Source organism: Petaurus breviceps, unplaced genomic scaffold, assembly GCF_028583685.1.
Source record: "Petaurus breviceps papuanus isolate PSGF00001 unplaced genomic scaffold, PetGlider_PUasm1.0 90617, whole genome shotgun sequence".
Lineage (NCBI taxonomy): Eukaryota > Metazoa > Chordata > Mammalia > Diprotodontia > Petauridae > Petaurus > Petaurus breviceps.
The window spans coordinates 2,011,243-2,038,634 of NW_027187287.1; the positions used below are offsets into that span (position 1 = coordinate 2,011,243).

Consider the following 27,392-nt stretch of genomic DNA (forward strand, 5'->3'; position numbering starts at 1 on the left):
ACACACACACACACACACACACACACACACACACACACACACACACAGCAGTCCCACTCCTATCTCAGTGTATCTTCCCTTAAAATACAGATCAAGCCCCATCTTCCACATGATGCATTTTCAGATTGTCCCAAGCACTAAAGCCCTCCCTCCCTCCCAAGCTATCTTGTATTTACTTTGCATATATTTGTAATTGTTCACTTGAAATTCATGCTGCATATATATTTATATATATATATATATACATTTTTTTTGTCTTTTTCATTCATTAGAATGTAAACTCTAGCAAGATTCTTTCAGTCTTTATACTTCTATCCTCAGCACCTGGCTTAGTGTCCAGCACATAGCAGACACCTAATAAACTGTTGAATGACTGAGAGAGCATGGGAAGTCAAACTTCAAGGGTATAAATCTGGAAGAAGACCAGAAAGTATGGTGCTGCCTTCAACAGAAACAGAAAGACTGAGAAAAAGGGTGGAATTAAGGGAAAGACAACAAATTCTGTTTTGGATTCAAGTGAGTTTGTGATGTCTCTGGAACATCTAGTTTTAATTAGGGCTCAGAGATTGGGGCTCATGTATGAGATCTGTGAGTTATGTGTAGAGAGATAATAATTAAACCCATGGGAGCTGATGACACCACCAAGACAGAGTATAGAAAGAAAAAGGGCCCAGGACAGATCCCAGGGTTGGGTATGAATGATAAGTATGCAGACTGAGAAAGAACAGCAGGAGGAGAACCAGGAAAAAACAATGATAAAAACAACAGAGAGTAGAGAGTATCCAGGACAAAAGGGTGGTCAGGAGTGTCAAATATAAAAGAAAGGTCAAGAACAAGAAGGACTAAGAAAAGACCAGATTTACAACTGAGAGGAAACAAACTGTGGTTATGTAATGAAATGTTATTGTGATATAAGAAACAAATATGATGAATACAGAGAAGCTGGAAAGAATTAGCATAAATTGGGATGCGTAAATTAAGTGAATTTAATAAAGCCAAGAAAATGATATAAAATAACTAAAACAATGGAAATTGAAAGAAAAACCACCACAAAACAACAAAAGTGAAAATTGCAAAAGTACACCCAACAAGCATAGTCCCAAAGTGGGGATAAGAGAGGACATTTCCAAACCCTCCAATCCTTTTTAGACAAGAGCAGTCCCCAGGTGCACACAGTGAATATATTTCCAGGGTTTTTTTCAATCGATTAATCAATTTTACAAATCTCTTTTTCTCTTCCTCCTTTTTTGTTACTTAAAAATAGTAATATGGGGGCAGCTGTGAATAGAGCACCAGCCCTGGAGGCAGGAGGACCTGAGTTCAAATCCAACGTCAGACACTTAACACAAAACTAGCCATGTGACTTTGGGCAAGTCACTTAACCCCAATTGCCCTACCTTCCCCCCTCCAAAAAGCAAAAAAAAAAAAAAAAGTAATATGGAATGACTATCTGGAAAGGGAAAAAAGAAGAGATACAAGGGAAAATTCAGGTACTAAAAATAAAAGATATCAATAAAAAAATGTTTAAAGGGGTCACTGGTAACTCTGGAGAGAGCAGTTTTAGTTTAATGGTAAAGCCACTATGATGAGTATAGATGGCATTATCCAGGAATTTGGCTCATAGAAAGTAGAAAGATATAGGATGTTCAGCTAGTCAACCAGCATTTATAAAGCACCTACTATATGCCAGGTACTGTGCTTAGTTAAGCTGTGCTATGCTAAAGGTAAAAAACAGTCCTCACATTCAAGAAACTATAGCGTAATTGGGGAGACAAAATACAAACAACAATGTACAAACATGATTGTATACAGGATTAAATTGGGGGTGATCTCAGAAGACATTAAGGTTAAGGGCTGAGAAAGTATTCTTCCAGAAGGAAGGACTTTAGATGAGATCTGAGGGAAGCCAGATGCTAGAAGAGAGAGAAAAGGAGCTAGAGGTAGCATGACAGACAGCTAGTGAAAAAGCTAGATATCAGAAGAGTTGCACATGAGAAACAGCCAGAAGGCAAATATCACTGGATTTTAGAGTGCATGGAAGAGAACAGTTGTAAGAATTCAAAGTTTTAAAATCAAATGTTTAAAAAATATATACATATATACTATTATTAATACTATTTTACATGTAATTGGGAAAGAAGATATACAGGCACTAGGGCATAGAGATTCACCACACCCTACTGGAAAAGTCGAAGGGGGTATGGGAGAAGATATGGGAGAGAGCAGATTGGAGGAGGGGATATCCTGTAGGACTGCTATTTTGAGGCGGTGGGTAGGGGAAAAAAGAATTTGTAACTCAAAATTGGCAGAAATTAATGATGTAAAGCAGAAGTTAATAAAGCATTTGAAAAATAGAAGAAAAAAAAAAGCAAGGTAGACAGCCAGGATATACTAGGAACTAAGATAGAATGTAGGCAATTGGGAGAGAACAAAGTAAAAGCTCATTAAATTGAAACTTTAAAAATGATTTCTCATGCCGAAGGACAAGGAAGTTAAGTATAGATTGACAAAAGGACACACACACACACACACACACATACACACACACACACACACACACACACAGTCCCCGGCCCCAAGATTCGAGAATAACAACAAATTTTCTACTTTTCTAATTGAGTAAAATGAATGAAAGAGAAGAAAAATCCATGCTGCTTATTTATGAGATCTACAGGCACTAATATAGACAATCGCTACTTTCTGTCAACACAAAAAAAACATGAAGATTTAGGGGGGGAAAGGCCAAAAGAATCAAATAATGGTAAGAAAGTGTAGTTTAGCAGAAAAAATTCTGAACCTGGAGTTAGAATACACCTGGGTTCAAATCCAACCTCTGTGTCCAGGGGTAAAATCAGCAAACCTCTCCGAACCTCAGTTTGCTCACTTGTAAAATGAGGATAATTATACCTAATAGTGTCCACCTCACAGGACTGGTATAAGAATCAAATGAGAAATGTTTGGAAAGTGCTTTGTAAGCTCTACAGCACTACATACATGTTCATTATTTGTTATTATTATTATCAAAGAGGCAGGTAAGCCAAATGAGAATAAAGAAACGCAGCCTCTACAGTCTGCACAGTTCACATCAGACTCAGCATCTCAGCTAGTGCAGTCTTCCAAAGCCACAAAAGAAAGCAGAGAGGAATTATCTTTGGAGCAGAGTTTATTAGTTTGACATTTGGAAAAAAAATGCCACATTGTTCTTGAATCAACTTCAGACAGACTGTGGCTTTGAGCAGAGGGTGCAGCAAAGGAGAGGTAAATGGAGCGCCTCAACCTCTCTATGCTTGAGAAATCTCTATTAAGTGCAGGCTGCTGTCTAGGTCTGGTCAGGTTCTCCAAGATGGCTATTGAGTTCATAAAATTATCAGCCAAGCAAAACATGCTCTGAGCTAAAAATGTGCTGACTGTCCTTCCCATCAAATCAGCATGACTTCTACTGTTCTAAGAATAAGATGGTATCCATGAAGAAGGTTCCAGAGGGAACACCTTGCATGAAACAAGGCATGGAGACTGGTACCTGGATTTCATCTCCGTGGGTCCCTGTGACTCATGCACTTGTTTTTTAATTAAGCCTCACTTTCCAAGTGGGGCCAGGAAACCTACGTCTAAGGAAGAGGGGAGAATATTCTGCAGAACAGGGGCAAACATAATGGAGGAAGGTGGATGTCACTCAATTTGCATCTCTAGTCTCACATCTAGCAAACAAGTGGTTTGCCATAGTACTCAGTCCCAAGGGTTATCCAAGAATTGCCAAAAAAAAAGAAGAAAAAGCACTCTGGAAATTGCTTCAAGTAAGGATGGAAGGCAAAGACAATTCTGCTGGATCCTTCAGATAATGTGCTATGTTTGTGCTTTGGCCAGTAGCATGTGACCTCTATGTCAATCCCAGAAGGTAAAATATAAAGAACGGAGGAATAATCTACTTACCAGGTTAACAGGGAGAATGAAAATCTCCTTCAGAGAAATGCTTCAGAGATATAATAAAAATGGAAAAGGATAAAGAAGAAGTGAGTAATTCTCACTTTATGTCAGGAAAGTGAAAGAATATAAAACCAAGATATAAGGAAAGAATCACTGAATACTTGAACTCATAAGACAGGTGTTCCCAGAGTAGAGAAAACTGGGCTATCTCTGCAGGAAGCAACTATTTGTGCTCCACAGAATAAGGAGATAGATCCACAGATGACATCAGGTGGATAGTGGTGATAGTGGAAGGCAGAAGAGATGAATAATGGTGTCTGGTAATTTTCTGTGAAGGGGTAGGGAAACAACTATTTAATAACATTGTATAAACAAGAGAGCACATGTATCTGGGACAAGAACTATCAATCTAATGGCTACTAGCCACTTCTAGGTATTCTGAACACATGATAAGACCAGAAGAAACAGAGAACAATATTGCTAAGGATTATTTAGCCCTGATTTAAAAAAAAAACTTGCCTGGTAAAAAAGTACTGATGCTGATTTAAGGAACATAAGGACAGCTACTAGCAAAAGCAGAGCAGCTATAAAGTTCTTAGGGTACTTTCATAACTTCATCCTCCAAACAATGGAGGTAATAGAAAACACTATTCTGAAACTCATACTGACCAACAAGGAAAAACTGGTTGATGAACTAGAAGTAACAGGAATGCTGGAGGCAAGTGACCCACCTGTTATATTTTATGAAAGTAACTTCCAGTGAGAGGGTACCCAGTTCCTCCAGAGTTAGTCCACTCCTCTTTTGAATAGCTCTGATTGTCAGAAATTATCCTTTACATCAAGTCTAAATCTTCCATTCCTCAACTTCTATCAATTGTTCCTAATTCTGCCCTGTGGGGCCAACATAGTAAATCTAATCCTTCCTCTATGTGAGTGCACATCAGCCCTTCAAATACTTGACCATAGCTCCAACATGCCCCCTAAAGGAGAAATCTTTGAAGAGGTACAACTCCCTGCATCATTCAATGAGCCCCTAAAATTGTTATATTTCTCACTTTTATGAGGTATTTACAACTTTTTGATAAGTGGGACATTCCTGAAAATGTGTTAAGGAAAATAAGAAGATACCTAGTGAGGTAAGCAAATAAAATGTATTTATTAGGCACTTATAAAGCACCTGGCACTGTGCTAAATTCTGAATATACAAAGATAAAAGTGAAAATAGTCCTTGCCCTGGAGAAGATTAATAGGGGAGATAACATATTTAAATATACATATAATATGTATGAAATAAATACAAGGTTTAAAATGATTGCACACATAACCTATATCAGATTGCTTACTATCTTGCTTACTAGGGGGTAAAGGAGGGAGAAAAATTTGGAACTCAAAATCTTATGAAAAAATGAATGTTGAAACTATCTTTACATGTAATTGGAAAAAAATAAAATACTATTTACAAAAACACATACAAGACAGTTTAGCAAGAAAGACCAGTAGCAGGTGGAGGGACTCGGCATGATTTCTTTAGAAAGTAATGTTTGACATTCTGGAAAGCAATTTAGAACTATGCCCAAAAAGTCAACAAACTGTACATACTCTCTGACTCAGTAACACCATTACTACGTATATAACCTAAAGAGATCAGGAAGAGGAAAAGGAGCCTTAAGTACAAAAACCTTTATAGCAGATCTGTTTGCAGTCACAATGAACTGGAAATTGATAGGGTGCCCATCAGCTGGGTTGAATAATAAGTTTTGGTATATGAATGTGATGGAATACATAATGTATTACAAGAAATAATGAAGGGGATAGTATCAGAGAAACCTGGGAAGACTTATATGAAATGCCTACAGAGTGAAATGAGCAGAACCTAGAGAACAATTTATACAATAACACCAATATTATAAAGAAAAATAACTTTGAAAAAAAAAAAAAGAAAAGAAAAAGAACTGAAAGATTGAGGAACTCTGGTCAACACAATGATGGTTCCAGAGGACTTACCTCAAGACAGAGAAGTGATGAACACAGTACAGACAGATGTTTTTTCGGCTATGACAAATGCTGAAATTTGTTTTGCTTGACTATACATCTGGAACAGGGGTTTTGTTTTTCTTGCTTTCTCAAGGGAAAAAGGGAGAGAGATGGGAGGGCATAGAGGTGCCCTCTAAAAAATTTAAAAAAAAAATTAATTAACTTCTGGTTTCCACCAGCTAAAGCCAGACAAGTTCCTGATTTGTATTTTCCCAAAAAAGCAATGGATCAACTGAGACCAGAGAAACTATCAACAAACTCCTCTGACCTACCCTCATTTCCACCCCAACTACCTAAAAGGACTAAAGTAGTATAGAGCTAGTAAGAACACTTTGATTTCAGAAACACTTGAAATTTCAGAAATGCCTGAAATTTCAGAAAAGAAAGGTTATTTTCTCTACAATTAGAAATAAAAGGCTTAAAATGTAAATGTGTGGTTGACTTAACTCACTCACACCAAAGTATAAACAGTCAACTGAAAAGTATAAATAGTGCTTTTCCAGGCTAAAGAACAAGGGTACATTAGACACCAAAGAAGGCTGTCCCAAGACCAAGAACACAAAACACAGACTTCTGATTTCACATGCCTAGGGTTGAACCTGTTTGCCTGTTTACCTTCAACAAATAAATGCTGTAAGGTTTTCCTGTCCTGCCCAACTTGACAGGGTTATTAGATGGAGCTACAGAGCAAAGCACAAGCTTAGCAGGAACATTCCTTCAGAGCCAAATGATGAAGGATAGCACTGTTTCACATAAATATGAAGCTTTAGAGGAAGGAAGGTTTGGTTTGTTTTTTATAAAATATAGCCAACTCTGTTATAAAGTAGGTTCTTTCCCAAAGAGTTTATTAATCAAGGAATTACTGTCTTGCCTTCTCTTCCATTTAAGGATACCCAAAGTATTAAGTCACTTTCTGGGAGAAAGCCAGCCCAAGCATCTTATTTTCCCACTCAAGATCTACTCACTCCTTTGCAGGGTCCCCAAGATCTGTAAAGAGAATTAAAGCTACTAGTTCCCTTCCTTCTCTTGTATCCAAAATTAAGGACCACAACTTTGAACAGGAAATTTAATGAGGGACTTTAACCCAACCTTCCTATAAAAAAAAATGCAAAACATTCCAATCCCCAAAAAGTTAGTCTTAAAACCAGTTTTCTCAAAAAAGACGCACCAAAAAGCAGAGAAGTACCAAAAGAACAACCCAATTCATCTGGAATAAGCCAGTTCTCTTAATTCCCAATCACAGGTCTGGCAATAGCACACACTTAAAAGAGGATTCAGGATCTCCTAACACCCTGAAGAATGCATGCCAAATGTTCATTTTATTTCTTACCTGGTTTGTACAAAATGAACAAGAATCTCCCAGAGTGTCTGGCGAGAACAAAATGTATCTTGTAACCTAGTGCCATCATCCAATTGCAATGCAATACGAACCTACAGGAGGAAAAAAGGGCATAAAATCAGATCCATAATTAGCAAGGATGACAGCTTTTTTTATCCCCAAACCCTATACTAGAGAAATTGGGGCCTGAACCAAACAACCTAATTGCAAATGTACAAAGAAAAAATCCTATCTGATGACCCTCCTTCAAAACACAATTTGGAATTTGTATAAAACACTAGGAGCAGAAAGTCTGTTAGAGAAAAGTTTCTTCCTTTCTACCTGAATGACAATTAACAACAGACACAGAAAACCTCCAGTCGAGGAGGAATCTAGATTTCAGTTCCCTGGTTTCAAGCAACAAGTAATTTCCTACTCCAGAATGGGAGCAATGGGGAAGGAACGAAACTACTTTTTTTCCTAAGCTCTACTGACAAAACCCAGAAGACTGACCCTACAACTTAGCAAATAGGCGAATGAAAAGCATCACCCAGATCTCCCAGAGAATTAAAGACAAAACAATGAGATAGTCACTGCCTGTAATAAACTTCCACTCTACTAAGAGTTTAACAATTAATTTAGAATACACAAGTTCAAAATGCACAATAAATTAGAATATCTTCTCCCAAATTTTATGATCAATCATGTTTTCAGATTCCCTTCTGAGACCAAAGCCTTGCTCAAACAAAACTCCTAAACTCTGAACCAATCCTTTCCCACATCTTTGCTTTGCTTAGAGGCTTACCTCCATTTCTATCATAGTATAAGGAATACAACTAGTTTAAAACCTACAAAAATTCTTCCTCCTGATATTTTCTTGTTCCTGGCATCCTCCTATATAACACAGTTATTTCTACAAACTCTAAACAGACCATTTTCTCTCCTCATATCTGCCTCTTCAGCCCTAGCCTAACTATGTTCTGAATAGGGATCCTTTTCACCATCCCTTTCTACTCAATGCAACCCTCTTTTAACACTCTCAAGGTACATTAACTTCATTTCTAATAGGTATCACACTTTAAGCAGCATTTCTCAAATTGTGTTCCATGTATGTAAATAGGAGTTTGATGAGAATTTTCCTTAGCATTATTTTTTTTGGCCATGAAATCATACATATATCAAAAATATTTACCAAATAAAGCAACTTTTAGGTATGAAAACAACTTTATTTCTCCTTTTTTTGTCCCCAAACTTCTGAACATCCATTATCCCTGAGGTATTACACAGCACCAGTTCCCTTTAAACTAGTATTGATGAGCTCTATTCATAAAGCTGAAGCCCTAAAATCTTCTGTGATAATAGAAATGATAATTTAAATAAAAGTATTTGTCTTTTCAAATAATGCTATTCAAACTAGGACTTACTTTTTTATCCAAATAATCCAAATCAGCAAGCTATTAAAATCCTACTACCATCAATCCCAAAAGACTCATGATGGAGAGAAATATGTGCATCTAGAGAAAGAACTGGAAAGAACTAAGTTTATATCCAGGTGGAAGCAAAATACCTGATCTTTTTCCTTCTCTTATTTGGTTTTATGTCCTCTTTACCATTTTTCATTGCAGCTGGTACAATCCGTCCTTATAACCTGACTACTGTATAATGTGAAAGCATTTACAGATCCTATACTTGACCATAAGCCACCATGGGGGGGAAGGTAGGGAGGGGGACAAAATGTGAAACTCAAGGAATTGTGGAATTGAATACTGTAAACTAAAAGGAAACAAACAAATTAATTAAAAAAAAAAGATTTAAAAAAATCCTACTACCAAATGAACATCCTTATTTAGGTCTAAGCAGGAGAGATGAGAAATGGGGAAAATTGGGGGCAATTTGGAGGTATTGTAGAAATACAAGTATGAGCTACTAAATGCCCTGGATCAGGCTGCCTGCAGTGGGAAAAAAGAAAAACTTATCAAAGAGATGCTACAGAAGTAACTTGGTATCTAGATATAAGGAATGAAGGAGATATAAGTTAAATATGACCTACAAGGGATTAAGCAGGGAATAGAGGACAGATCAAGATCAAGAGAACCTACGGTAGGTACCACTGGTAGAAATAGAGAGGTTGGGAGGAGGAATCAACCTAAGGTTAAGTAAACACAGCAAGTTAATGGTGATAGCCAGCCATTCAAGATATCCTAAGTACCTATGATACTGGATCTCAGATAAATGAGCAAGGACTAGAGAAATAGATTTGGGAACTACTCAACATAGAAGTAATAGTTCAAACTGCTGAAGTGGATAAGTAGAAGAATCACAAGGATAAGAAACACAGATGCAAGAACTGAACCCTGAAGGATAGCCACAAGAAATAATAAGTTATTAAAAAGAGAAAGAACATTTAAAGAAATCGGAGAACCAGAAAAGTATAGTATTTCCTCTTTAAGTCTCGTCATTCTTAAGCTTTTCCTAGACAGAACCAGGATCCTCTAGCAAAAGTAACCCAAAGACCCCAGCTTCTGGGGTAAGAACTCACTATTTGACAAAAACTGATGGGAACACTGGAAAACAGAATGGCAGAAACTGGGCATAGACCAATATCTTACACCGTCTACCAAAATCAAGTCTAAATGGGTGCATGATCTAGGTATAAATGCTGATACTGTAAGCAATATGGGAGAGCAAGGAACAGTTTACCTGTCATATTCATGGAGAAGGGAAGATTTTATAATCAAACAAGAATTAGAGAGCATTATGAAATGCAAAATGGATAATTTTGATTACATTAAATTAAAAAGGCTTTGTATAAACAAAGTCAATATAACCAAGATTAGGAGGGAAAAGAAAAATTGGGAAAGAATTTTTACAACCAGTGTTTCTGATAAAGGCCTCACTTCTAAAATATACAGAGAACTGAGTTAACCCTATAAGGATACAAGTCATGGGGTAGCTAGGTGGCGCAGTGAATAGAGCACCGGCCCTGGAGTCAGGAGAACCTGAGTTCAAATCCGGGCTCAGACACTTAATACAAAAACTAGCCGTGTGACCTTGGGTAAGTCACGACCCCAACCGCCCTCCCAAAAAAAGGGCATAAAAAAAAAGAACATAAGTCATTCCCTAATTGATAAATGGTCAAAGGATATGGACAGTTTCAGAGGAAGAAATTAAAGATATCTATAATCATATGAAAAAATGCTCTAAATCACTATTGATTAGCGAAATGCAATTCAAAACAACTCTGAGGTACCACATCTCATCAGTCAGATTGGCTAAGATGACAAAACTGGAAAATGATAAATTCTGGAGAGGATGTGGAAAAATTGGAACACTAATGCATTATTGGTAGAGTTGTGAACTGATCTAACCATTCTGGAGAGCAATCTAGAACTATGTCCAAAGGGCTATAAAAAAAGTGCATACCCTTTGACCCAGCAATACCACTTCGAGGGCTGTATCCCAAAGAAATCACAGATGTGGGAAAAGGACCCATGTGTACAAAAATATTTATAACAGCTCTATCTGTGGTGGCAAAGAATTGGAAATCAAAGGGATGCCCATCAATCAGGGAATGGCTAAACGAATTGTGGTATATGAATATAATAGAATACTATTGTGCTATAAGAAATGAGGCGCAGATGGACTTAATAATAACTTGAAGAGACTTATATAAACTGATACTGAGTGAGGAGAGCAGAACCAGGACAACTTCATACACAATTACATACACATTGTGTGTGTGACTACTAACTTTGATAGAGTGGGCTCCCCTCAGCAATACAAGGTTAAAAGACAACTACAAAAGATTCATGATGGAAAGGGATATCCACATCCAGAGAAAGAACTAGAGTCTGCAGACTGAAGCAAACTATTTGCTCTCTCTCGTTTGTGTTTTGTTTTGTCTCTTCTTTCTCACTGTTCACCCCATTAGTTATAATCCTTCTTTACAACATGACTAATGTTCAACATGAGGGTATCTGTAGAACCTATATTTGATTGCATGCTGCCATGGGGGAAGGGGAGAAGAGAGTGAGGGGAAGAAAATCTGAAACTCAAGAGACTGTGGAACTGAATGCTGTAAACTAAAAGTAAATAAATAAATTTTTTAAAAGAGATAGTATATACAGAGAAAATCTAAGGATCACAGGCCTCCCAGAAGAACACAACAGAACAAAAAAACTTAACTCATAAGGCAGTAAATAATAGATGAGAACTGCCCGGAACTTATGAACCTAAAAAATGAATTACCAATTGGAAGAACTTAACCTCCAGAGGAAAAAAAAAAACCCAAGGTTACAAACTCCATGACACACTGTGGTTAAATTCAATAATTCAATTTAGAAAGAAGAGATTTGCAAGGGATCAGGAGAAAGAGCTCTATTAAGATTGTAAGACTATTCTGCATACACCAGAACATGCAGGAAGGAATGTCATAATGTGTCATAGCAGCAGTCATCAAACACATCTGGTATTAGTTAAAAAATAGAGAGATCAATGAAACAGAGTAGACAAGGGAGTTTCAAAAATAACAGAACTCAATAACCCAGTGTTTGGTAAAGAAGAAAACATAAATTATCCTGGGAAAAAACCCTTAATAAAAACTATTGGGAAGACTGGGAAGCAGTCTGACAGAATTTGGCTTAGACCAACACCTTACACCATATTCCACAATACATATGCAACTTAATTAAAGATACATATGCAGGGGCAACCAGGTAGCACAGCAAGTAAGAGCACCAGCCCCAGAGTCGGGATGACCTGGGATCGAATCCGGGCTCAGACACTTAGCCCCCACCCAGAAACACCTGGCTGCATAACCTTGAGCAAGTTACTTAACCCCAATTGCTTAGGGGAGGCCAGATGGTTCAGTGAGTAAGAGCACCAGCCCCAGAGTTGGGATGACCTGGGATCAAATCCGGGCTCTGATACTTAGCACAACACCCAGAAATAACTGGCCGTGTAACCTTGGGCAAGTTACTTAACCCCAATTGCTTTAAAAAAAAAAAAAAAGATACATATGCAACTTTAATAGTAAAGGTCAAACTATTAAAAAATTGAAAGAAAAATAGATCATATTCCATCACAGCTATAGATAGGAGGTATATTCTTAACAAAATAATAAAGAAAATTACAAAAGATAAAGCACATAAATTACTTGAAACTGAAAAGCTTCTACACAAAATTAAAGCACCTCAGACAAGGGAAGACAAACAGAAAAAAATCCTCATATCAGATTTCTCTGATAAGGATTAGGTATTCAAGACCTATAAAGAATTAACAAATAGGAGGCGGAGTCAAGATGGCAGAGTAGAAGCAAGACCTCCACATGGTTCCGGCTTCCACCTTCCCCAATCCATGTAAACGGGGACTCTGAACAAACTTTGGAGCTGCAGATCCCACAAAATGGCACAGAGAAGCTAACCTCCCGCTGAAGACAGCCTGGCAGGCCAGCAGGAATCGGCCAGCACAGCGCTCTGGGAGCCAAGCCCAGCCCCACGTGAGCTGAAGGTTTTAGCCCCAGGCCAGGCCAGACCAGCCGCTGTGTGGACTTTGGGACCAGTAGTTGGGAGCGTGTTGGGGGCGAGAAGCCGCTGAGATGCCTTGGCTCAGCTGGTGCTACATTGCAGCATCAACTCCTGGCCTGCAGAGTGTAGGAGGACCAAGCGACCAGTCTGAGGGGTAATCGCTCTTGGTTTAACCTACATGGATCTGGACTGCAGTTTAGGGTGGAGGTCCTGGGATGTGTGTCCAGCTTGCCAGAGCCATGTCTCTGAGAGGGCACCCATCTAATACCTCCAGCAGCTAAGAAAACCCCAGCGTTTGGGACGAAAGCTCCCCTGTCTGGTGGCAGAGTCCTACTGTGGCAAAAACCCCAGGGGTCAAGTGACTGAGGGGCAACATGACCAGGCAAAGGAAACAAAGCAGACAGAAGATTCCAACATTAGACTCCTATTTTGGGGACAAAAAGGAGCAAAGCATGTTACAGGAGGAAGACAGTGAAGTCAGAACTCCTGCACCAAAAGCTTCACAGGAAAATATGAGCTGGTTACAGGCCATAGAGGACCTTAAGAAGCAGATAAGAGAAGTGGAGGAAAAATTGGGAAGAGAAATGAGAACGATGCAAGAAAATTACGAATGAGAATCAACAGTCTGACTGAGAAAAATCACACCTTAAAAAAGAGACTAACTCAATTGGCAAAAGAGACTCAATATCGAAGGGTATAGGGCATATGAATACATATGTGAATGTGTGTATATGTGTTTACAGGTACACATAGATAGAGGGCACAGGACCAAGTTAATAGGAAGGGATGATACTTAAAAGGTGAAATTAAGAGGTGAGAGAGGAATATAATGAGAGGAGATGGAGAGAGACAGAATGGGGTGAACTACCTCATATAGAAGAGGCAAGGTAAAATGGTTACAATGGAGGGGAAGAACAGGAAGGCAAAAGGGAATGGGTCAACCTTATTCTCACTGAATTTGGCTCGGGGAGGAAATGACATATACACTAAATAGGGTATCTCACCCTACAGGAGAATAGGGGGAAAGGGGATGAGAGGGGGGTTGATGGAAGGGAGGGCAGAATGGGAGGGGAGGGAAGTTGGAAAGACTCACTTTTAAAAAGGGACAGGATCAAAGTAGAGCACAGAACAAGTGGAAGGTAGGATGGGAGGGAGGGAAATATGATTAGCTACACATGTACAACCTATATTGAACTGCTTATCTTCCCAGTAAGTGTTGGTGACAAGGGAGAAAGGGATTGAATCTGGAATTCAAATTTTAAAATCAAATGTTTAAAGTTATATATATACATATACACACATACTATTATTAATACTATTTTACATGTAATTGGGAAATAAGATATACAGGCACTGGGGCGTAGAGATCCACCATGCCCTACTGGAAAAGTCGAAGGGGGTATGGGAGAAGATATGGGAGAGAGCAGATTGGTGGAGGGGATATCCTGTGGGATTGCTATTTTTGGGTGGTGGGTAGGGGAAAAAGGGGAGAAAATTTGTAACTCAAAATCTTTCGGAAATTAATGATGTAAATCAGAAGTTAATAAAGCATTTGAAAAATGAAAAAAAATTAACAAATACATATAAGAATAATAGTCATTACTCAATAGATAAATGGCCAAAAGATTTCAACAAATAGTTCTCAAAAGAACTGTCATATATCCACAATCACATGAAGGAATGCTCCAAATCTCCAGTAATAAGAGAAATGCAAATGAAAATAACTCTCTTTTTACCTCATAAGAGGTAAATTGGCAAAAATGAAAAAAAAATATGAAAACAGTCAATGTTAGATAGGTTGTAGAATAACCATACTAGTACCCTTGTTGATGTGAAATAGCTCAAGCATTTTAGAAAGCAATTTAAAATTATACAAATAAAATTACTAAAATGTCTATTCCCTTTGAACCAGAGATTCCATTACAGGGCTTATTCTCCAATGAAGCCATTGTTAGAAACAAAGTTCACATATACTCCAAATATCTATAAGCAGCACTTTTTCTGATAGGTAACAACTGGGGAACAACTAAAAAAATTGTGGTATATGAATGTAATGAAATAGTGCTGTAGTGGAACTGTGCTGTAAAAAACAATATGTGTGATGAATTCTGAGAAGCATGTAAAGATCTATATGAATTGATATAGAATGAAGCAGAACCAAGAAAACATATACAGCAACTATGACAATGTAAATGGAAAGAACACCACACCAAAAAATCAAAAGTAAATGTAACAATTATAAAGATCAAACAGGACTCTAATGAAGTTATGAAAGAACACTCTAAACCCATTCCTTTGTGAAGGTGAAAGGTCCACAAGTGCTACACTTTGCAAGTAGTCTCATGATTAGTTGTACTGCTTTTTACCCCTCTCTACAAAATACCAGATGGCTCTCTAGGAGAGGAAGGGAAAAGGGCAGGAAACTTGGGATAACTATAATGATGTAAGAAACAGAAGACATCAATAAAAACTTTTTTTAAAGTTTTAAAACAAAATTAAAAGCTTCATTTTTCACAAAGAAAACACAATAAAAACAGGAAAGTGTGAGAAAGAGTACAAAAAGGACTGGTGTAGTATGTAGTGGGCAGAGCATGATCATAAAGCGATGACAGCATTACTCATTCTGCAAGTATTTATTGAGTCCCTACTGCAAGCCAGACATTGTGTCAGGTGCTGTGAAAGATACAAAAAAGAAAATGTGATCCCTATTCTCCTGGAGCTTCTGGTCTATTAGGAGATAAAACACATACAAAAACAACTGTTATTCAAGGTGTAATGTCAAAGTCCAACAGGAAAGTTACAAAGTGTTATGCTAAGTCAGTGGAGGAAGAGATAATGTATACCTACCATCTTTCCCATTTCTTTTACCTAGCCCTCCACCCTCTTCTTTTCCCTCTCCATTAAGGACTTAGAATATCAGATAGCCAAGGGGAGATATCGAGAAGAACAGCTCTACTCCAAAATTCTAAAAGCAGACTTCTAGTTTATAGCAACAAAGCTATCTCCTCCATAAGAATTCAGAGTTTTTCACAATGAAGCCCAATCCAAAAGCAAGACTTTTGAAGGCACAAGTATATTATACTTCTGGCTTATAGTATTTAACAGATACAAATCCAAGCATCAAGTTCTGAAACCAAATGGGTCCATACCAAATCTTGTCCAAGGTTGGTACGTTTCTTTTCCGGGATGGACCAACACTAATAACAAAAGTCAATGAGAATCTCACATAGCAATCCAAAAATCCAATAGTAGTCTTGCATAATTATTTAGAAATGTCCCCAAAGACTCCTAGCCAGAGATCTCTAGCTTGGCTGAAAATATAGCTCTTTTACCCTCTAACAGTCAGCAAGAGGAAGGCAGGTGACTCATTTATTTACAAATACAGGAATAAATATTGGAAAGTTTGGCCACTTCTCCCTGGCAGTGGAAGAAACCAACTACGTGGAACTAACAGAGATACCACTCTTGGCAATCCTCTCCAACCCAGAGCCCATGACTCCAAATACAAGAGAGAGTCACCTAGACAAAAGAACCTGATAACCCAAATCAGAGCAGGCAAGTGAAAACCAGGTCTTAACCTATTTTTTTTCTGAGGATCAGAAGACTGAAAATGCACTTCTCTCCATTCATATCCAGCTCAAAAAGAGCACAAGAACACAGAATGGGGGGAATTTCTGTGGTGAGCAAATGACATACTGAAATATAGTCATTTGACTACATGTACACATTAATATGAGGAACAAACTTCCACCATATCACATATCCCTGACTTCTGCTTCTGTTTCTTCTGCAATTTATTGGCTTTTCCTGTGTGTCTTAATGATATTTGTTAAAGTCTCCTGGAGCTTAAAAGTACACTGAACTAGGAGACCAGAAAGAACCAGGCTCTGTAAATAACTAGCTGTGTGCCTTTAGGCAAGTCACTCCACTATACACTATACACTCTACCTCCCACTTCCTTGTCTTGACACAGGCTGTCTCCCGTGCTTGGTGCTCTCCCTCACCTCCACATCTAAGAGCCCCTAGCTTTATAGCTCATCTCTCATTAGATTATGTTCCTTGAAGACAGGGACTATCTTTGTCCTCCTTTTTATATCCTCAGTGCTTAGCACCTTACCCAGCACAAAGTACAAGCTTTTAAATTAAAAGTTTGACTGTCTGACCTGTGTGAGGCCTTTCCTGATCATCGCCATTGTTAGTACTCACCCTACCAACCCCCAAATTACTTTGGATTTACTCTGTGTTCCTGCCCTAGTAAAACATAAGCTCCTTGAGGGCAGGAACTACTTCATTTTTCTATTCTCGGTGTTTAACATTGGTCCCAACACATACCAGGCACTCAATAAAAGCTTGTTGAGTTTAACTGAATTAAGGTCTCTGAGCCCTCATTTTCTACATCTGTAAAATCAGGGAAATGGACCAGATGATCCAAGAGGTTACTTGCAATTATAACTATTTTTATGATTTTACGATCAGAGAGTTAAGAGGATTGACTAAAAAAAATACTATAAGCATAACTAAGACATTTCTTACTTCACTCTCCAATGCCAAAAAACCACACATTTCATAGGGGAAAAAAAATCTGAATTTCTATCTTGCCAACCCAAGCATTTACACAGACCTGACCCAAAAGAAAGAATTCTCTTATCAGTGCCTTAATGGAAATTAAGGCACTTTCTATAAAAAAGAGGTTCTCCTCAGGACTCTCCACATCTATGTAACAAAAAACTGATGGACTGAACATACTGACTTCAACCTACCCAATCCTACCACCACCACTAGCTACCATCCCATATCTCTTCTCCCTTTCTCAACTAAAATCTTTGAGAAAGCTGCCTCTTCTCCTCTCACTTGCTTGTATATGCTCTGCAATCTGGCTTCTGACTTCATCATTCACCTGAAACTGCTCTCTCCCAAGTTACCAATGATTTCTTCATGATCAAAAGTTTTCTCAGCCTTCTTCCTTCTTGACTTCTCTGTAGCATTTTACACTGCTGATCACTTTCTCCTCCATGAGGATGCTCATTCTTCTCTGTATTCTCATGACACTGCTCTCCTGGTTTTCCTACCTCATTGTTCGTTTTCTCCATGTACCATTCATTAACTGAGGGAGATTCCCAAGACTCTGTCCTAGATCCTCTTCTATTTCTCCTCTACACTGTCTCACCAGCTCCCATAGGCTCAATTACTCTTTCTAGATGACTTCTAGGTCTATACATCTAGCCCCAATCTCTCTCCTTTGTTCCAGTCTGGCTGATGTTACCAACTGCCTTTTGGCCACTTGAACTTGATGTCACACAAGCATCTCCAACTCAACATGCCCCAAACAGAACTTATTATCTTTATCCTTAATCTTCCCTCACATAATTCCCTGTTACTACTGAGTGCACCACCATCCTTTCAGTCACTCAGGATCAAAACCTGATTGTTGCACTTCATCCCTCACTCATATTCACTGAACATACACAATCTATTGTCAAATCTTGTTTTATCTATCTTCACAGTATCACTCACAGATGTCCCCTTCTCTCTATGAATACAGCCAACACTCAGATCCAAACTCTCATCACCTCATGCCTGGACTACTTCAATGCCCTGCTGGTGACGTGGTCTCTCCCCACTCCATACTCCACATCCACTTGCCAAAGTGATTTTCCTACAGTGAAATACCTAAAGTGAAGTCAGTACTTGAAGTACTGACCAAGTAGCCCCCACTACTAAATAAATCCCAATGTTTACTACCTCCAGGACCAAACAGAAACTCTTCCATTTGGCATTTAAATTTCTTAACTTTATTCACACACACACACACACACACACACACACACACACACACACACTACTCCTCTATGATCCAGCTACACTAAAGTACTTGTTTTTCCATATTCCTTCTCCCATCTCCCTGCCTTTTCACCAACTGTCCTCCATGTTTGGAATTCTTTCCCTCCTCACCTTGATCTCTCCTAAGTTGCCCTAGCCTGCTTCAAATTTCAGTTTAAATACCATTTTCCTAAAGAAACCTTTCCCAGTCCCTCCAGCAGCTAGTCTTCAGTTCTGAGGTTACTTTCCATCTACATTAGATAGATAGATAGATAGACAGACAGATAGATAGATAGATAGGATAGATAGGATAGATTGGATAGATAGATAGATAGAGATAGAGATATATTTTAGTATCAAAACCACTAAAATTTTATTTGCAACCTTGGAACTAGACATGAACTGAGCAAACATTTCAATTTTGTTTATAGAAATACTTCAATTTTCCAGCTGGATTTGGAATTATTGTTTCACTACCACATTTCCAACCAGCAGGGCAGACTTCTCCATGTTTGTCAGTGTACTGGAATGCTTGGACTAAACAAAGTGTTTCATCAACTGATCTGCCAACCGGAAGGTCATTCATTGTAATCTGTCACAGGATCCCTTTAACATCAATAATGAAAATGTTTCTAAGAGTGTGACCTGAGTCTTCCAGATAAACTCCATAATCCTTTGAAATCTGGAGTGTCAAATCTGAAAGAAGTGAAATTTTCATTGGCCCAAGGCCTCCTTGCTTTCAGAGGTATTAATCTATGCTAAATGGGTAAACTGTGAATCAAGAGCATGCAATCACTTCAGTATTTATAGCTTTGAATTGCCACTAAAAGTGCTAATTTCTGCAGGACACATGAAAGTCAAGTGGGTAGAAGAAGAAAACGAAATATTTTTCTCAATAATAAATTAATTTGGACTCCTTAAATTCTCTATTTATCACAGCTGCTCCTTCCCAATAAGGTACTAACTTAGAAATTTTGGCTTTGCTGAGGTGCAGGAAATGGTCTGACACCGGCACTTGAGCCACCTCCCCCAGTACACTTGACCCCCATGCTTAAAAGTGGCACTCACTGCCATCGGGGTCCTGGGGCCACTGCTGCTTGGCGGGCTCTTCAGCCACATTGCCTGGCCCGGGGACAGTCAGCAGCAGCAGCACCACCAGCAGCGCAGCTGCACCTGAGGCTTCCCCCCACCACAGGCAGCACAGTCCATGGGGCTGGCCACTACATTGTATATATCTTGTACATACTAGTTATTTACATATCGTCTCTCCCATTAGATATGTTCCTTGAGGGCAGGAAATGAATCTACCTTTCTTTGTATCCCCAGTGCTTAGCAGAGTGCCTGATATGTATTAGAATTTAATAAATGCTTTTTGATTAAAAAACAAAACAAAAAAGAGGTGGGAAGGGAGGGATAGTAATTCTAGTCCCTCCAGAAACACACATACCGTATTTTCGGGTCCCTCCCGACTACGGGAGACTGGCACCATCTCCAGTTTGGCATTGTTAGGAAGACTGGCAAATCTCCACTGCAGAGAAAGATCAAGCACATTCCTCTGAAACCTGCAAAACAAACCAAAGTCCTCACCACAAGCTGATAGCACACTACCCTAAAGCCACCTGCCCCACCCAACCCCAGCCTAAATCCATGAATTAAATCCTCCAGAAACAAGGACAGAAAACTAGCAGTTTATCTACCTGGAGATTCCCACTATCACTAACATTTTCAAACTAGACCAAAAGTTAAAGAACTGAACATTTAAAGTGGTCAAAAGCTAGAGCTGTCAAAGTATAAGACATCCAGACTCAAAGCTTTGACATTCCTCCAAATTCGATGGTGTTAATAATGAAAGGGCAAATGAAACAGAAACTCGAGTCTCTGAGGATTAAAAGGAAGATGGCTTTTTTTCAAGGTTTTGAAGTAATGGCCATCCTTGTAGGTGCTGTAAGGGGAAAAAAAGGCCAAAGGGCACCGCCTTCATTCTCTTCAATACATTATACTTATCATGACTGCTGGTAAGATATTGGGGGGAGAGGGGAGGATGATCAACTGAAAATCAAGTTATCTCAGTACATCATTTTACCTGCTGCATTCTCTTCACCTTCCCCTTTCCCTATATCCACACCAATAAGCTCCCATCAAAAAAGCAAAATAAATAGGCTTCTTTTCAGTTCTCCTTCCCATTCCCAGGAGGAGGTAATTAACATATGAGAATGTGATCAAAAACCAAGCAATAAGGAAGAGGAGGAAAAAAGGGAAACTGACAATACACAAGCCAGGAAACTTTTCAAGTATCTTTGCAAGTTGGTTAACTGGGGAACACAAACACAAATCAAGTCTTTATGGACTGAGCAGGCATAATACAAAGAGAATAAAAACTAGGCTGGAAATTCAGTTAACAAGAGTTCTAATCATGGAGCCAAAACTAATTTTACTCGTAACCCTGGACAAGTTACTTAATATCTCTGTGTCTCTTAGCTTGGCAAAAATTAATTACTATAGAAGTGCTATATAATTTAATGATAGTTAAAGCCTTCCACAAGACTAAAGAAGTTGCCAGTCTGGATCAGCAACTAAAAGACCACAGCACAAGTTTGGAAATACCCTAACTCTCATGTAAAGAAGGGAATCAGAAAACCCAAGAGTTCAAGGGGATAAGGTTTCTTGGAAGTAAATAAGGGGAATTAAGAGATCTAAGATGTAAGCAGTAAGAGGAAATATCAGAGTCCAGGAGGGGAAAGCAGATCACAGCACCACAAAGGACATGGGCAGGTCTCAGAAACAGGAAACCAAAACTTCCACTGATCTTTATTAGTGAACCCTCCCTCCCAATTATAATACTAGGAGGCATGGTCTATCTCTATTCTAGCTATTTTACAAATGGGGAAACTGGGATGAGGAAAGCCAGATCAGTCAAGGGCCACACAATGGTAAAGCTGGGATTACAATAAGCAAGCAAGCTCCTGACTTCCCGTTCACATCACATATGGATTCATCATAAATTATACCCCTATTTGTACAGAGCAAAGAAAAAAGACAAAAGAGAATCATTGGGAAGGGAAGAAAACAGAGGGAGCAACAAAGAAACTAGTAAATTTCAGAAGAGTCATGCTAAGAAAAACAAACTGACAGAAGACTTGCCTCTAATTAATCCTTCCTAAAACAAAAGAAAAACTATAGTGAGAGATGGAATGAGAAAGAAAGTAATTCTGCTTCCATTTATCTCATTCACTTACTCCAAGCCTCATAAAACTTGTAAGAGTAAGGATTTTTTAGCCCTAGTAATGTCCCAGGTCTAAGAAAGTACAGCAGCTAAATATCCAAAAAATATTATTGTCTCTCACTCCTATGTAAGAAGAAAGTCTATGTGAATCACTAGAGGTAAAACAAAACACAAATTACTATTCTCAAATGTCAAACTGAGTTCTATTTTGAAAATATCCTTTAAAGCCTGAGAAGTTTAAAAAGTCAGAAGGAAGAACTCAGAGAAATTTAAAAGCAAAGAAGGGAATGTGTGTGAAATTTGAAAATATACAAAGTGGTCAGCCAGACAACATAAATGCCAAGATATCATTGAAAACAGCCAATGATTTTTTTGAATCATTAACAACCAATCCAGGAAAGTTCAAAAAGATTAGGAAAAGGGTAAGCATCACATCAACTTTTAGAAATGGCTTAAAAAAATAACTTTGAAAGTTGAATATAATAAATTAGATTTCTAGTACAAAAGTGGTAAAGAGTGGGAAATTTAAAAATGACTTAAGAGATCTGCAAGATAAAAGTATTTCAAGTTGGGGAAAAAAATGACACAAAACATGCCAAAATTAGTTTTTTTCTGTCAATTATGACACTTTAAAAAATAACAAACACAACTACTTAGGGGATGAAAGTGGAAAAAGCAACCAAAACTACCATGATGTCATAAGAGGATATACTGAAAAAGTTAAATCCATTTGGCTCCAGACACCCTATGACAGGTGCTGAAAACTACCGTAGTTAAGAGTAAGCAAAGGTAAATGGTAAATTGTTCTACAGTTGGCTCTTCATATATAACTGAACATGCTCATTAATAAACTGTCAAGAAGAATGAACATACCAACACATGTGACAATTAACATACAGCAATGAAGTAATTAGATATTCCAATGTGTGATAAGGCAAAAATCCTACCAACAGACAAAGATTAGAGATTGTTAAGAGAAAAGACAGATTCAACTTGAAATTCTACAATTAGCCAATATAAGACATGGCTATCTTCTTACAGAAACAAAGAGATTACAAGTTAGGTGATTATCACACTACATGGACACAATCAAGAAGCACATTCCAGTGGAAACAGCCATAGGTTGGTTAGGACTAGAACCTCTGGGCTCAGTTCTATAAACTTAAGCAAGTCCCTTCATCGTAAGTACCTTTATTTCCTCATCTATAAAATGGGTATAATGCCACTTCTCTACCTCATATATTAGGTTATCTAACTCAAAGATAATATATTTTCATGAAGGTACTTCCTCCACAGACACAGGGTGAAACCCTTCTATGCCTTAGGAAATGATATGTGATCAAGAAGTTATCACTTAAGCACCAACCTTTTAGGGAGATGTTTCTCTAATTTAGCTAAGCTAAGCTCTTGAACAATAGCCATACAGTCTTTTGACAGAACTTAGACTTATGTTCTGAAATAAAACTGATAAAACAGGTATGAAAACATCTTAAAAGAATTTTACATTTTTTCTTCATTATGACCAAAACAGAGGAAAGGTAAGTACCTTCTAATAGATGCTGGGATTTATTGTTTTTCTTTCCAGTCTTCTATGTTCTTAACCCTCAAAACCCTAAGCAGTAGCTGGTAAAAGTATACTTACTTTAAAACTCAGTGATTTCAGTTTGGTTACTGCCTTCATCAAAGAAGACGGCAATTTCCCTCCACACCTTAACAGAAAGTCTTTGTGAATGGTTGAAAAAGAGAGGTATTGTGGAACAGTGGATAAATGACTAGACTCAGAGTAGAAAAGACCTAGGTTCAAGTTCTGACCCCAACACATACTAGCTGTGTTAGTACTCCAGGTGACTCTCTAAGGTTATAAGTTACAGAGGAGTTGCTGAGTTGCCAGTCTTCATTGTTATAAGTTTCCAGGGAAGCGCAGTGAATAGAGCACCAGCCCTGGAGTTAGGAGGACCTGAGTTCAAATCTAGCCTCAGACACTTAACACAAAACCAGCCGTGTGACCTTGGACAAGTCACTTAACCCCAATTGCCCTACCTTCCCCTCTTCCAAAAAAAAAAAAGAAAAAGAAGTTTCCACACTGGGAATTCTCTAAATTGATGAAGTTACAAGTCCAGACCTCAATAAAAATGAAAAAACACGATCACCTAGTATTCAAATCCCTATTGATAAGCCTTTCCAAACATAAGATAAAGCTGGTCTTCTAATGTCAGACATATGCCTGACAACAGCCATATGAAGTCTGGATTCAAGGATTTCCAGCTTAGTGGGACTTGCCAGAGGTTATATTACATTGGTATAGCCTTCAAGAACCCAAGATCAATTCCACAGCATAAAGATACATAACTTTAATGGAAAAAAATTAAACATACTATGAGAATAATTCCCTAAAGGAGCAACCTTTCTTTTTCTAACTAAGCCTGAGCCTTTGTGCTTTACAAGCTTAAGAACAGTTCGTCCATTATCTCTGTTCTAGAGATCTAGGTAGATGAACTGATCTTATTAGCAAGAGTCCTAGACTAAAAAAGGCACTATATAAAGACTGACTCACTTCAGATCGTATTCGCTTGGATTGAAGTTCTGTCCCCGACAAGTGTCCTCCAAAACCTGCCAAAAAACGAAGGGGGATTAGATTACTCTGTCCAAGGCAAATAATTCAGTTATTAGAAACAAGTCCTACTGAGCAGCCATGGATTGCAGGAACTAGAAGTGACCATAGAAATCATGTAATTCAATTTCCCCATTTTACAGATGGAAAAACTACAGCTAAGGAAAAGTGACTTAAGATAATACAGTGAAATGTCAAAGACTAGAACCCAGGTTTCCTAACTCTTCCTTCAAGCATACTTTCCAACAAGTCATACTACACTACTCTACAGATCCTAGATTTAATCTTATATAGGTCAGTTAGGTTTACTCAGGGAAAAACACAGCTTCATATTCCACTCTGAATCTGTCCAGTCATCTGGGAAACACGTGTCTTTGTAGTAACAAGGGTGATCTGATGAAAGCACATGAGTAAACTTATCAAAAATCCATTCCTACAGCTCCAGGAAAAGAAATGACTCAAGAGTTCATGCTCTCCTAAAAGGGGCGGGAGAGGTCAACAGCCTCAACTACAAATACAAAAGATAGGAACACCAGATGGGGCAAAAGGGTACATAAAGGTGGCTATGAAGGCCTTAGTCCCGAGTGACCTCGTGGATGGAGAGGGGAGAATGCGGCAGGAGATGCCCCGGCACAGTCTCTCACATCTCCCCACCCCATCCCTCGAAATCCCCACCACCTCCTCACCCTGAGTATCGGAAGGGCTCTTCAGAGCCTCTCCCCTTCCCCAAAGCCCTCAGAAGAAGCCAGCCTCAACGCAAGACCCTTCGAGGGCTTTCCCACATTGGTCAGCCAAAGCCCCGCCCCCGTCAAAAGGACACGCCCCCGGGACAGCCCACCCTAGCCCCACTCCCACCCCTCCCCTCCAGAAGCCAACAGCTAAGGCCTGGGTCCGACCTCAGCCCACCCGCCACATCTAAGGACCTTCCGACGGGCAGCTCCTGAGCCTCCCCTCCCCGCCCGCCGCACCTGTAGTAACGTGGTGCTCGGCGTCACCTTCACCGTAAGGCGCCTCCCGTTCGGGGTCAGAACCGACACCGCGGGGCCCCCGCTGCTGCCCGGGGCCGCCATCTTCCGATCACGTGACCGCCCCCTCCCCGCCGGCTCTTATTCAAACAACTTTATTGGCAAAAGAGCCCGGAAGAACAGCTACAGCTACCGCTCGGGAAGGGGCGGGGCCTGAGCTTCACTTCCGCGCTGGACCAATCCCAGCTAGAGAAGCCTACTCTGCCCTCTTCCTCTCCCCACTCCAAGCACATCATCCCCAGAGACCTGCTAAGCCCGGTCCCCGTCCTTGGAGCCAAGTGAACAACCCAAATAAAAGCTAAAGTTTACGTACAGCTTTAAAATTTGTAAAGCCCTTTACAAATATTATCTCCTTTGATCCTCACAACAGTCTTAGGGGGAGGTTGCTATTGCTATTAATATCCCCATTTTACAGATGCGAATACTAAGGCAGAGAGAGGTTAAATGACTTGCTCAGGGTTACACAATTAGGAAGTAGCCAGAAGATTCAAACTCGGTTCTTACTGACTTCGAACCCAAAACACCACTTAAGTTTCCTCAAAAGCTATCCTGTTGCCTTGACAAGTATTTATTAAACATTTACTATGTGCCATTAACTGTAAACATTTGTTGAGTGATTACTATATGCCAGGAATTGCATTGTTGTGTCGTGGAGTCCAAATCAGGGCAGTCTGGTGTAGTAGGGTGAAGCAAGGAAGTCCTGAGTTTAAATCTCAGGCACTAACTAGCTACGTGACAAGTCCTAGGTGGACGAGACATCACTTACCTGGGCCTCAGTTTCCTCATATATAAAATAAAGAGGCAGAGTGAAATAATAAGGTCCCTTCTATCTGTAATCTGAATCCTGAGACAATCCCTTCTCCCTATCTCTCGCTTTCCTCCAAGGACTCTTGAGGAGGCAGTGGAACTAGAAAACTAGAGGAGTGATTATTCAATACATTTCAATTTAACATTTCTTTTGAGTCTTCTATTCACCAGACTCTGTGCTCTGAGGACCTGAGGTCAAAAAACTGCTACAGTCCTTGCTGCCCTCAAGGAGCTTTCCACTCTTTCTATTGGGTAGGTAGATAGATAAGTAAATACAAAATAGCTCCAGGAGGCAGAGCATTGACAATTGAGAGTGAAGAGGGAATCAGAAGGGGCCGCCAGGTGGCTCAGCAAGTAAGAGCACGGGCTCCAGTGTTGGGATGACCTGGAGATCAAATCCCGGGCTCAGACACTCAGCACCACACCCAGAAATAACTGGCCTTGCAACCTTGAGCAAGTTATTTAACCCCCATTACTTAAAAAAAAAAAAGGAATCATAAAAGATGTCAAGGAGGATATAGAACCCAAGTAGAATTTTGAAGGAAGCTAGGAATGCTAAGAAGAGGAGATTGAGAAAGCATTCCAGGTATAAGGTGGGGGTAGGAGTTGAGGTAGGAGTTATCTTAATGAAGACTAGGAACCTGGAGATGGAATATCAAGTTTAGAGAATAACTGAATGGAATTTAGAGTATGTGGGGAGCTATATAAAATCAGTCTGTAAAGAAGTCACATTGGGGAGACTATTGAACAGTCAATAAGTATTTATTAAGCTCCTAGTGTGTGCTAGGGCCACAGGTTTCCCACCCCTGTGCTAGGCGCTGTACTAGGTAATGGAGATACAAAGGCAAAAGCAAAAACAGTCTCTTTCCTAAAGGAGCTCACAATTTGAGGAATGAAAAGAGTGAAATAACATATATAAAGGCAAATGCAAAATAGATAAAGTTGATTAAGGAGGAAAAGAACAATCAGCTGGAAGATTAGGAAAGACAATTAAGAAAATTGTGTTTGAGTTAAGCCTTGAAGGGAACCAAGATTTATAAAAGAAAAAGGTGCAGAAGGAGAGCATTCAAGGCATAGGGAAAGAGCCAACACAAAAGTGTGGAGA

At 39.1% G+C, this 27,392-nt stretch overlaps 1 protein-coding gene and 1 pseudogene across 6 annotated transcripts in view; both read right to left on the minus strand.

Annotated features, from left to right (window-relative positions):
* The window catches only part of ASPSCR1 (ASPSCR1 tether for SLC2A4, UBX domain containing), a 144,761-nt gene extending 119,173 nt beyond the window's left edge, over window positions 1-25,588 (minus strand). For all 6 annotated transcript variants that reach the window (XR_011163561.1, XM_069064015.1, XM_069064011.1 and 3 more), the window contains exons 1-4: window positions 25,424-25,588; window positions 24,399-24,454; window positions 20,069-20,183; window positions 7,289-7,389 (exon numbers count right to left, since the gene is read on the minus strand). Coding sequence is in view for 5 of the 6 variants with exons in the window: in XM_069064015.1 (XP_068920116.1) it covers window positions 7,289-7,389; window positions 20,069-20,183; window positions 24,399-24,454; window positions 25,424-25,525 (374 nt within the window). In the remaining variant the exon portion in view is untranslated. The remainder of the gene's footprint in view (window positions 1-7,288; window positions 7,390-20,068; window positions 20,184-24,398; window positions 24,455-25,423) is intronic.
* LOC138142973 (peroxiredoxin-4 pseudogene) lies at window positions 18,970-19,846 on the minus strand (annotated as a pseudogene).
* Window positions 25,589-27,392: the final 1,804 nt, after the last annotated feature.